The sequence below is a fragment of the Panthera onca genome, chromosome B3 (assembly GCF_046562875.1).
Source record: "Panthera onca isolate mPanOnc1 chromosome B3, mPanOnc1 haplotype 2, whole genome shotgun sequence".
Taxonomy (NCBI): Eukaryota; Metazoa; Chordata; class Mammalia; order Carnivora; family Felidae; genus Panthera; species Panthera onca.
In genome coordinates, this window is record NC_138344.1 from 117,001,315 (window position 1) to 117,014,293 (window position 12,979).

The 12,979-nt window shown below is 46.9% G+C and overlaps 1 protein-coding gene across 13 annotated transcripts in view; it reads left to right on the forward strand.

The window, feature by feature from the left end:
• RGS6 (regulator of G protein signaling 6) overlaps positions 1-12,979 on the forward strand; it is a 603,395-nt gene that overhangs the window by 495,829 nt on the left and 94,587 nt on the right. For all 13 annotated transcript variants that reach the window (XM_060620202.3, XM_060620199.3, XM_060620200.3 and 10 more), the window contains 4 exons: positions 1,324-1,430; positions 2,605-2,656; positions 8,110-8,174; positions 12,503-12,579. In XM_060620202.3, the coding sequence (XP_060476185.1) occupies positions 1,324-1,430; positions 2,605-2,656; positions 8,110-8,174; positions 12,503-12,579 (301 nt within the window). The remainder of the gene's footprint in view (positions 1-1,323; positions 1,431-2,604; positions 2,657-8,109; positions 8,175-12,502; positions 12,580-12,979) is intronic.

Here is a 12,979-nt window from a genome sequence, read left to right on the forward strand (position 1 = left end):
GGGTAGAAGTGAGACAAAGCAAGGCCCTGGGAAGCCAGGCACATCCAACATCTGCCCCTCCCCTCCCCCTCCCTCCCCATCTGCCATATAGCTAAACAGAACCACAAAGGATGAAGTGAGAGTTCCAGCTCCTAGGTTGGGGACAAGAAAGTCACCTTCTTACTGGATTTTGTTCTTTCCTCCCTGGGGAAGGAGCAGCTGCCAGTGACGAAACTCTTCTTTTTTGCCGTCCCCATGATTCTCGAAGCATCTAGACTTTAAAAAGCAAACTGGTCATCAGTGAGCAAATAACATCCGACTTCATTCATTCTGACTCCACCAGTTATTTCCAAAAGAGAGGTGTTCTACATAAGTAAAACACTTGGATTAGATACAACCTCTTGAGAAGTTTGCAAGACGAAACAAGTTGCCTTAAAAAAAAATTCAGAGCTTATGAAATTAATAATTCCTGGAGACTCCTTAAGCGTATCAATCACTTTCACATCCAAAAATTAGTTTTTAGCAGTAAGAGTACTTTTATATTGGTGAAGGATTATCACGCATGATGGAACCCTTTGGATTTGTTATTTTTCTTTCTCAGCTCTGCTCCGAATAGACACAAATTCTTACTTACGAGAATCTATTTATGGCTGGTGCTAAGTAACGAAACAATGGGCTGATTGTGGCAAAAACATAAATACTTCTGTCAGGTTGGCCTCCTTCTGCTACTGCCCACTGCATTACCTACCCTTCCTCCAATTTTCTAAGAAAGTGAGGTTTTGCTCTATATGCATTAGAGAAGGGTAATTCTGTCCTCCCTCCAGTAGGACTGTCATATCGGGGAATGCTATGGGCAGTGAGACTACATGCTCATTTTGCTGGGGCTGATAAACCTGATGAAACAGGCACATGAATCAGGACTGCTGAAACCTACCGAGCACCAGGCACTGCTAAGCCCTTTACATGAAGCATGTGTCTATACCAAAGCCCATGCTCTTAACCATGAAGCTACTTTCTTCTGCAAGTGTTGGGGAAAGTCAAGCAATGTCAGACTCTCCGAGCTGGGATCCAAATCTTGGTCCAAATGGTCCAAATGTCTGGGCCAACCCAGACAAATGTTGGCCCTTCCTAGCCACTGATGCCCCAACCCCCACCTCCGGCCCAGTGCATTTATTTATATCAAAGGCTATCAGTCAATCGGCCAATCAATCATGCAGCTATCTGGGGGTGATGACAGTTGGCTTCCGGTTGCCTTTCTGCCCTCCTGACTGACATTCCAGCTAAGGAGCCCTGCGTTCTGACAGCTTACTAAACACTCCTCTCTCTCATGCCCTGTCCATGCAGTTGAAGCAATACACGTGGGAAGCCTTATAGCTGCCCAAGGCTACATCTTTCCAATCTCGGACCACGTTCTCACCATGAAGGATGACGGCACCTTCTACCGTTTCCAGGTAGGCCTGCCAGCTCCTCCTCCTGAAGAATGTTCTCTTATTATCTGATCTCAGATTAAAACTACCTACAAAACTGAGGGTATTTAAGGGAGCAACCCTTACCTCCCCCCAACACTGGGAAGGCCAAACAAGCTTTTATCTGGGCCATTTGTTGTTGTTGGGGGGGGGCACCTTTTACACATATTTCCTCATTCAATCTGAAGAACAAACTTTTAGGGTTATACATATCATCCATTTGACAGATGAGAACACTGAGGTGCTCCGAGGTTTAATAAATCTAGGAGGTGGCCTTGATTTGAGTGTCGGTCAGCCTGATGGCAAAGTCCTTGATCTTTCTACTCTGTCATGCTGCCTTCCTGGTCTGAAGTTTCTGTCCACCACCTAACCCCTCCCGCTCCTTTTCTCAGGTCCTGTTCTAGGGGGAAATGGGGCAGAGGATAAGAGGCTGTGTCAAGGTCAACACCAATGGAGTGGAGTTTTTTAGACAGGGTCAAAGGGCATTTTAGTCTGCTCTAGCTACTATAACAAAATACCAAAGACTGTAGAAATTTCTCACAGTGCTGCAAGCAGGAAGTCCAGGGTCCAGGTTGCAGCAGGTTAGGTCAGTGGTGAGAGGGCTCACCCAGGGCTTCTCATGTGGTGGAGAGAGAAAGCAAGCTCTCTGGTGTTTCCTCTGATAAGGACACCGATCCTATGGGATCAGGGCCCCACCCTGTGACCTCACGGAACCCTAATTACTTCCTTTCTCCAAGTGCAGCCACCCTGTGGGTTAGAGTTTCCACATGTCGGTGTTAGGGATACATACTTCAAAGGGAGAAAAGGAACTTGGAGCTTGTGTTCCCCGGGAAACTGTGCCGGCCTGACTTTGGCATTAGACGTCTATTGTCTTGGGATAAGAAGTACTTGCCCTGTTAACGAGGTTTCTCATTTTCGCATTTCTTTTGCTTACCTTAGATGTCATTTCTCAATACCCAGATTGAAATGTTGACGGCCTCTGCTGTATTAAGACCAGGAGAGAGTTGGGGGGTTGGCATCAGCACAAAGGAGCCGGGGCAGAGCCTGTCATGGGGAGGGGTCCTCCCTGGACGCAGGAGAGGGTGGACCCAGGCCCCAGGCAGAGGAGGTCAAGTACCGGTGTGCCTCTGAGTCCTGACATCTGTGCTCTTCTGCGCAGGCCCCGTACTTTTGGCCTTCAAACTGCTGGGAGCCTGAAAACACCGACTACGGTGAGCAGTGAAGAGGCGTCACTCCTGGGAGCGTGGACGACAAACGCTTGGTGTCTGGGTGACTGCCGCACAGAGAGGAGGGGTCGTTATCCTGCTCAGTCCTTTTCCGAGCGTTGACATGTAATAAGCTCCCTGTTCCACATAATGAAGAAAGGCAGAGCACACTGAGAGATGCAGCCTTTGGAGGGGAACAGGGGAAGGGAAGGAACGTTCCATCAAGCTGGCCAGTATGCTCATTTTGTAGAGCCAGGGAGAACCAAGATAGTGACCGCTGACCACTCCCTTCTGGGGCAAGGTTTCAGGGAGGGCTGGATCAGGGGTCCACCCCCACCCCCACCCCCACCCCAGCTCTTTCTATTCTCACAGACTTGTTAAGAGTTATGAATAATTCATTGGTGTTTTTGATAGCTAGAGAAGTTAGGCGGAAAAGAAGCTAGACCAGGGAGGAGTGTGCAGAAGTTATCCTGGACTAGGAAATTAGGAGTGGGTGAGGTTGGGAGTTTGGCAGGCAGGGAGTTACCTCTGTCCAGGCAGGACAGAAGTTATCTTGTCTACAGAAGTTACCTTGTCCCCATACTCCAGATGAAGAATCTGAGGCTCAGAGAGGCCACAACCTCACACATATCGCGTCGTATTCTACTTCTCTGGACGCCCAGTCAGTCGTAAGCTCCATGAAGCCAGGGACTGGTCCTGCTTGCTCATTCTCATATTCCCCAGTGCATAGCACAGTTTTGCTGGCACTCAGCAAACAGTTGCTGACAGTTCTGGTTCTTTATTAAAGGCGATTAACAGACAGTAGAAGCATCAGCTTTGGAACTCAGATCCGAGTGGCTTCAAGGCCCATGCTGACTGACTGAGCTGCTGAGGCAGTCCACAGTGGCTCTCCTTGGGCCTGGGGCACTTGGCGAGATCCCAGCTTCTCCCCAAGCTCTTTGCAGGGTTGCTTGCACGGGGAGACAGAGGCAGCTGCAGAGAAGGGAGGGGCATGGGCAGCTGGGCAGTGATCAGGGAAGCCTGTCCCGGAGACCTTGTGATAAGCTACCCTGTCTGGATCACTCCCAACGCCAGCAGGTGGGGAGCAATGCCGAGGACGGGGTGCAGACAAGGCATTGCCCAAGGAGGCTACAGTCGTTGTGTTTCCAGGTCCGGAGGACGGCCCTTATGCAGGGGGCAGGGCCCTCTGATGGTCTCTGCAGCTGTCTGCAGGGCACCACTGCGGGGTCCCTCTGGAACTGGGCTGTGCTCTAAACCACGTGATAAGTGGATAAGCAAGGCTTCCAACTCAGAATCAGAGCTACATTTGGCTATTCACAAAATTGGTTCTTCTGGGGCTGAAACGCCGCTCACAAAAGCCCGACTCGGAACTTGAGTAACCGTGGCTCAGTTCCATGCAGCAGCCGGGTGCCCTTGTGAATGTAAAAAACGATATTTTTACAGGCTGCGGAGAGGGGAGGAGGATGGCAAGACCAGATAACTAGACTCCAGTAAGATGAAAATATTTACTTGAACATGAGCCCATAAAGGTTAGGCCATCTCACACCACACACCCCGGGGCACTGGTTCCCTTTCTCTAGAGGGATTCTCCACGTCATAATTTGAGTTGAGTGGCACGAACAAGGGTAGGAATAACAATTTTATATCAGGCTTTCATTAAGGCAAAATTATTTTGAATTCCTGTGCCTCGACTTTGGCAAATCGGATGGAGAAGTCAAGGTGCGGGCCGCAAAAGTACTCACCAGCATTTACAAAGCAGCTCAGTCAGAAAATCAAAGTTTTTACCAAGAGAGATTTCAGCACAGCGGCTCCAAGATCAACTGGTTCCACTAGCTGTGTGATCTTGGCAAGTTATTTAACCTCTCTGTGCCTCAGAAATTTCCTGTGAAAATTAGAAGACTAATAGTACTCCTTTCCTAGTGTTGTTTTATTAAGATGAAATGAAATGCCTGTAAGGTTTGGTGTGTGGCCCCATAGAAAGGAACCAATAAAAAAACCATGGTGGTGGTTAGTATTATTATCACTAGGGTAATGTTTCACAATATCAGTTCTGTGGGGGCCGTCTTGCCAGAGAGGATGTAAAACCAAAGCTAAGAACTCCGGATAGGTATAATTTGGATTGATGAAGAACCAGACACTTTCATTCATTCCACATGCCTTTACTGACCACCCCTCTGTGTCTGTTGCTTTGACACGGATTTGGTTAAGTCACAGTCCTACCATCCAAGCATTCCAGGCTGAGGGAGGCAGCGTGATGGGGAGGAAGAGGGTGGTGAGGAGTCTGATCTGAGTATTCACAGGTTTCCTGTTGGTGACGAATGACTGAGAAGGCTGAATAGCTTGGGGAGGGACAGGTTTCTAAAAAAAGCTGTCAGAGTCAAGGAGAGACATTGAGAATGGACGCAGCAGCTTTAGGGAGTCCCAACGATGGGGAATGACCTGGAAACGTTTCCGTCGTCCGTAAACTGAGGATAATCACAGGACACACCTCGATGAATGAATGAATGAATGAATGAATGAGTAGATGACGTAGCAAATGTCATAATGGAAACAGCTCTGAACTAGGCCTCGGTTCTCATTCCACCTCCACCACTAACTGGCCGATGGGTCACTCACTTCACCTCTCTGGGCCTTTGGTTTTCCCAGCTGGCAACGAGGGGCCTGTACTGAATGGCCACCCGGGTGACTTACAGTGCTAAAATCCCAGTGTACTAAAAAGCGGTTCAAGGGTATGAGGAAAACAGAGAAATATGGTTCCCCGGTTTAAGAGGTTGAGGTAAACAACATCACTCGTAAAGACAAAGTTTGAAGAGGGAGTCAGTTCTTTAAATACATTGAAATAGGATGAGGTCATTATTATTTTTTTTTACTGTTGCACATAGAGTATAGGAATCCATTCACTTCATAACATTTTTTGTGTTTTCCTTTTTTTTTTTTTTTTAACATTTTTTGTGTTTTCTATTTATATCGCGGTGAGATGCGGTGAGCTTGAGATGGCAGTGTGTCATCCGAGTGATGTGCCAGGAGGTGGGGTTGCCAGGTGTGAGGGCAAGGAGACAAAGATTTCTCAATGAGGAATTAAATACCCAGATAAAACCAATATGTGAGCTTAAAGCAAGTCTCCCAGATGCCCAAGTAGTAGGACTGGCCGCCGTTGTCTGTGGTCATTTGATTGGTCAGGCGTCACAGCAAGCACTGTTGAAGGCACCCTAGTCAGTGCAGACAAGCCCCAAGTTCTATGCCAAGAAAAGGTCCATTCAACAGCTACATTCTACCTCCCTAGGTGGGGTGAACAGACCCCCTGCCATGTGGCTTTAGCCACAGAGGGAGCAAGCTGAAGTCAGGTGACCGTGTAGCTCGCGGTCATCAGGAATGGTACCAGCTCTGCATTCCACGTGTGGTGTTTTACTTCACAACCTAGCTGGCCCATTTTGACCCGGATGTGCTAGAAATGTCTCAGGATGCTTCTGCTTAAATAAAGCCCGGAGCCCAACTTGGGTTGCACTTTCCCGGGTTTTACGTTTAGCAGTACCACATACCGTCTGCGACAGCATTGTTCAAAACAGCTTTCACCTCCACTGAGCTGTGCTGCTCCTGAGTCAGGAGACCCGCGTGGTGGGGCTGGTGATATGTCAGGCCTTCCTCTGTAGGTAGCTCCCAATTCCATAGGCTGCCGAAATGGTGGTCCAGGAGACCGAAGGAGGTATCTTGTAATAGAGCAGACGCCCCTTCATCAGACATAATGGAGAGCTGTACCTGCCTGGCTCTTTGCAAAAGATAGTCAACAGAGAATTATGAAAAAGAGATATGTCCTTACCTGATCACTTCCCGTCAACATAAGCTATACAAAAGAACAATCATTCGATGGCTTTTTGAGATCGGACCAAAGACTCTCTTTGATTATGGGCCCTAATAATTTGAGTTTCTTTCTTAATTCAGCCACACTCAAAATAAACCATCCAGTTTGGGCACCTTTGAAATGCATCAAGAATTTGAAAACACTTTGGAAGTAACCTGTATGTTGACCCCTTTCATATTCATATTATTTTTCCCTTTTTTTTTTTTTTCAGTTATTTCACCTCTACCAAACTCATTAGCAATTGTCTTAGCCAACTCTTCGTTATCAGGTTGTTCCAAACCATTCAACTGGGTCCTCATAGAAACAACTCTCTCTTTTCACACTAATTTCATCAGTGAAATGTAATATTTGGTGAAATTACATTATTAGAATAACAAGTGTGCCTGACATAAACAGACTTGTGAACAAGCACAACTGACTCTCATCCACATACAGCTCAACTGATGTGAGCAGAAATGTGAGCATACCAGAGCAGGCTGCCAGCCACGAGGTTCCAGCGTCTTGTAAGCTGCCATCAGCAAATTTTTCAGACCACATGGAGGAGGTTTGTTGATCCAGCAAGGAGTTAACTAGCTCTCCTAGTATAACTAAGTTGTCAAACCACAGGTCAGCCACAGGTCCTCTCTGACACTGTCTCCTGGCCATCCTATCGGTCACTCATACCATTCATCTATTGTCTTCCCTGGATCATTCTACTTGGCACTGGAGAAGGAGGGAGATATTGAAGAAGCAGAGCTAGGGAGAGGAAGTGATGAAGGCATGTGTGAGAAGGAATCCTCTGGCAACTGAGGGCCAAGAACCCTTCTTTAGCTTGGGAAGAGAGACCCAAGATGTCCACCATTTCCACTGTTTATTCATTCCACCTGGTAGGCCGGCCCTGGTGCTAGATGCAGGGATTCAAGCTGAGTAGGACACAGCCTCTGCCCTTGAGGAGCCCTCCGCCTAGAGCTGGGGACAGTCTGGTAAATCCATGATTACAGTGGAATCATAAATACATAATTACTGGAATTAAGTTCCATGGGTGAGGATGAGTAGACGCTATTGGGAACACTGAGCTGGGTCTTCCAAGATTAGTAGAAGGTTGCCAGATCTTCCATGTGGAGAACACATGGGCAGAGGAGTAGAACTGAAGGGTTTGGTAGCCTCACATGCCCAAGGGAGGCAGGGAGGGAAGAGGTTGGCAAGGTAAGGAGACTGGAGCTTAAAGAACCAAGCACGCCACCCTAAGGAGCCTGACTACTCTTCTGAGGTCACTGAGGAGGCAATGCAGGGAGTATAGGCAGGAAGGTAACATGATCTTATTTGTGAAAGATGACCCTGGTGGAGGATGTTTGGGTGAACAGAATGAGGAGGGTGAAAGGGAGCAGTCAGGACTAGAAGATGAAGTCCTCCTCCAATCCTGACCTTTAAGGAAGATTCTTGGAGGGTAGGCATCATGGCTTCCCCATGGAAGGATGTTCTGCTCAGTGCAGCACCGGACTCACTGGGAGGGCTGGCTGGATGGCTGGGTGGATGAGCAGAGGGACAGACAGATGGGTGGATCTGTGACGCCACCGCACTGCTGGGTCTGCACGTGTTGTAATTTCTCTTCTTCCCTCAGCCATCTATCTCTGTAAGAGGACAATGCAGAATAAAGCAAGGCTGGAACTGGCAGACTATGAAGCAGTAAGTATGGTTGTTTTGTAGCTTAGGTGTGGGAGGAGAGTAAAACCCTATCTGCAGCTCTGTTTCTGCTTCTCTCTCCTTTTTTCTCTCCCTTGTTCCTTTCAGGCAGTGGAAAGGAAGTGTCTTTTATGTCCCCTCCTTGTTCTCACCTCCTCTACCCATGCAATAAAATTGCACCTTTATATAAAGAGCTCTCAAAACTCAGCAATAAGAAAACAAACAGCTCAAAAATGGGCAAAGGACTTGAACAGACACTTCACCAGAGAGGACGTAGGATGACAAATAAGCACATTAAGAGATGTTCAACAGCATCAGCCATTAGGGAAACAAAGATTAACTCCCTGGGGAGACTTCTGGGGGTAGAGTGGCTAAAATGAAAAGTACTGGTAATGCCAAGTGGGAATGCAAAATGGCACAGCCACCGTGGAAAATGGTCTGGCAGTTTCTTACAAAAGTAAACATATACTTGCCACACAGCCAAGCAGTCCTACTCCTAGGTAGGCACTCCAGAGAAATCAGAACTTCCGTTCACACCCTAACCCTGCTGACAGCACCCCTGTTTGTGATGAGCAAAACCTGAAAACAACCCAAGTGCACTTTAAGAGGTGAATGGCTAGGGGCGCCTGGGCGGCTCAGTCGGTTAAGCATCTGACTTCAGCTCAGGTCATGATCTCACAGTTCATGAGTTCGAGGCCCGAACGGGCTTCCTGCTTTCAGCACACAGCCTGCTTCGGATCCTCTGCCCGCCCGCCCCCCCCCCCCACCTCTCTGCCCCTCACCTATTTGTGCATGTGTTCTCTCTCTCTCTCTCTGTCTGTCTCAAAAATAAATATTTTTTAGAAAGTTAGAAGAGGTGGATGGCTAAATAAACATCATTACGTCCCAACAGTGGAATTCTTCTCTGTGGTGAAAAGGAGTGATTGTTGGTCCACACAACCACTTGGATGTGTCTCTGAGACCTCACACTGAGTGAAAGAAGCCAGTCTCAAAGGATTACAAACTGTGCGATTCCATTTATATGACATTCTCATAAATACAAAACTATCATGAAGGAAAACAGATCACTGATTGCTAGAAGTTACAGGGGGGTGGGGTAAGATGTGGCTCTAAAGAGATAACACAGAGAGTTTTCTGGGGGTGATGGAACTATTCTGTATCCCGATCGTGGTGGGGGTTCTGAGAATCTGATCTATACATGTGTTAAAATGCATAGAACTGTGCACCGAGAGGAAAAAGAGGGGGCGGATTCATAATATGAGAATTTTTTAAACTTACTATGTGATAATTTTGTAATGGCATCACCAAACCCACCTCCCTTGTGCTTGGCAGTAGATGTAGAATCTAAGGACCAAATTCAACCCGGAAGATAAGATATGTGTCAGATGGAAAGGGTATCCTCTCCCAGTTTTCCTCCTGCACCACCTTCCTTCACAAGATGTGACCCCTGCAAAATTCAGAGGCCCTGCCCCATGCGTACCCATTCCCATTTAACACAGCCAAGGCGCAGAGAACTTGACGACTCAGATACTATTTTAAATATTGCAAATTTATGGTTACAGAATCTCTCCCCCCAAACCAAACTTTATTGCGCGTCACAGAGAATCTGGGGAACTGCCCAGATTTTCACGTGCCCTCCAGAAGGCAAGAGAGCTCCTGAGCCATCAAGTGACTGAAGGGCTGGGGGGGTGGGGGGTGGGGAGGAGCAGCAGTGGAGCAGTGAGGAGTCCTTCCCCCATAAACCAGCGTTAACAGGACTTCCAGAGTCTTCTTTCCAAATGTCCCTCTTGCACCGTCTCAGTCTCCCACAAGCGTGAGGCCCTGTGCATCAGACCTTGTCGCTCGGGTACCTGTGCACAAGCCAATGGGGAAACAGTACTGGAGAACACAGTGCAGGAGTTGACCCAGGGCCTCGGGACTTGGCCAAAGTGTGCTTATCAGTGAGAGCCATTAAACATAAATATGTTGTGGCAAGGGGGGGTGGTGCCTGGGTGGTTCAGTCGGTTAAGCATCCAACTCTTGATTTCAGCTCAGGTCATGATCTCACAGTTTGTGAGGTCGAGCCCCACATTGGGCTCTGCACTGAATGTGGAGACTGTTTGGGTTTCTCTCTCTCTCTCTCCCTCTCCCTCTCTCTCTCTCAAAAATAAACTTAAAAAAAAAAAACATAAATAGGTAGGAACATCATGATCTTCCCAAGCAAACCCGACAGTGGCTGTTCTGTGGATCTGAGCATCCTGTTCCTGTCCCCTCATGTGTCAGCTGTCACCCCTCTCTCAGAAGACCACTGTCCTATTTTGGGGCACCCACTGTGAGGCGCTATATTCCCTTCCCTAACACAACCTACCGGAAAGACCCAGCCTGCAGAAACAGGGGGCCCCTCCACCCTCTGTCTCTCTTCCCTGTATTTTCCATGTTTTAGAAAAAAAAGAAAATTGTCCATGTTTTCCATGTTTACAAAAACAGAAACGAGACAGCATCAACTCCTGATATATTTTATCCAATTGTCTCGTCTCCTGCCATAGAATGTTCTACTTTGATATTTGTAAAGAATATGGCATTAAGATGTTCTTTTGGGTTGAATTTCTGCCTAAAAGTGGTTAGATATTTTTTAAAAGAATTTCTTTTCAAAATTCAGTAATTTTATTCATTTTTTTCTGATGGCATATTCTCTGTAAAACCCAAATTCAAACAGCAAAGAAAGGAAAGAACCTGCAATCCTTCTCCCCTATCCTTTTTTCTGCACATGCATTTTTTCTTTAAAAAAAAAAATCTGAATCATACCCTGAACATTGTTCAGTAAGCTGCTTCTTTCCCCGATCATATACTGTAGTATGTTGAGAGTCTTTCTATATCAGTAATAATATCCACGTTATTGTTTTAATTTTTATTTGTTTATTTTTGAAAGAGAGAGAGAGTGAGCAGTGGATGGGGTGAGGAGAGAGGGAGACACAGACTCTGAAGCAGGCTCCAGGCTCCAAGATGTCAGCACAGAGCCCGACGCAGGGTTTGAACTCTTGAACCATGAGATCATGACCTGAGCCAAAGTCGGACACTTCACCGACTGAGCCATCCAGGCGCCCACATTATTGTTTTTATTTTTTATTTATTTTTTAATTTTTTTAAGGTTTATTCATTCTTCAGAGACAGAAAGAGCGTGAGCAGGGGAGGGGCAGAGAGAGAGGGAGACACAGAATCCGAAGCAGGCTCCAGGCTCAGAGCTATCAGCACAGAGGCCAACACAGGGCCCGAACTCACAGACGGTGAGATCATGATCTGAGCTGAAGTCGGACTCTCAACGAACTGAGCCACCCAGGTGCCCCATTAATGGCTGCCTAGTATTCCATGGCATGACTGTGTCATAATTTATGTCACTGCTCCCTAATTGACGTTTAGGCATCACGGCCTTTGCTTCCTATGAACAGTGGAAAAATCAAAGGAACAGTTATTTTGAGGTACTTGTACACTGAGCCTTGGTAACAACTGAGTTTAGGTGTGTTGATCTTCAACTGAAGCTCTTTTTATATTAATAATCCACTAATGAGGGTAATCAATTAGCGTTGGCATGAGCTCTATGAAAATACATAGCATAATGTGGGCTCTACCCTTGCATTCCATCAGAATTAGGTGGCTCATTAGGGGACCTGTCAAACACCCCCTCCTCACTGTCCTTTTGTGCCACCAGGTAAGCCTACAGACTTAGAGAAAAGGCTTCTCCCCTCTTCCTCTAAAGGCAACCCTAGATGCCTTTTCTTTCTTCCCGGTTTTGGCTTTTCCTTCACAAACATCACAAATATAGACACTCCCTTTTTTCTCGCTTTTGACCCCAAACTCTCAAAGGCATGAGTGCCAGGTCATCAGGATTCTAATTTCTTGCCACCTTCCTGGACCCCTGTTTGCTGGAAGACAAGTCCTGAGAAATCCATTCTTGGTTCTCCTCATGCAGATGTCCAATAGGCTGCAAAGAGTCCCCTCGTCCCTTCCCCAAATGTGGCGTGAATAGCCACAAACCCTTCTTCCTGTCTTCAGTGGCCTTGATGACAGGCGCTATGTGAGTTGTGTTCTTGTAAAACACACAAGAGAAGAGGAATCAGGTGAACCACAGAGACTTCAGATTTAATGGGGGTGTAAATGAATATTAATAGTCCTATTCTGTACAGCAGGGTCTGGTGCAAAATCACATTGGGTTCACATCCAGTGGATTTAAAGTGGGGGCTCTGCCGCTCTGTTGGGAGTAACCAAAATAGATGACTGCTTTGTAATAAGCATAGGTGTCGATGTGCAAACTTACAAGGATTAATGCCTTCTCGTTGATTTTCATTTCTCATTAGGAAAACTTAGCAAGACTCCAGAGGGCCTTCGCAAGGAAGTGGGAATTCATCTTTATGCAAGCAGAAGCACAAGTGAAGTAGGTGAACTTGACAAAGACCCTGGGAAAGTGAAAAAAAAAACCTCTCTGGACTATGGAGGTGGTGTGAGATTGGTATTACCAAGGCGGGGCGTCCTTCCATGGCCGGCCAGCTGTGGTTGGACGCTATCATCTCACATGAGGGCAGCAGAGTAGAAATCAAGGTCAAGATGGATAAATTTCATCTTCGTCATCAATGGCACTCTGAAATAATTTCAAAAGTGTGTGTTCTGGCAAACAATGGGCTTGCTCCCCAGCGTAGAACTCTGGTTAGAAGATGTTCCTCTTTCCTGAAGAGATTTCCAATTATTCTTCTGTGCTTAGGGGCTGAAAAACATCAGACCCACTTTTCCTGTAGGTCTGGAGACTTTGTCTTCAGAGGAAATCATGCTGGAGTTTT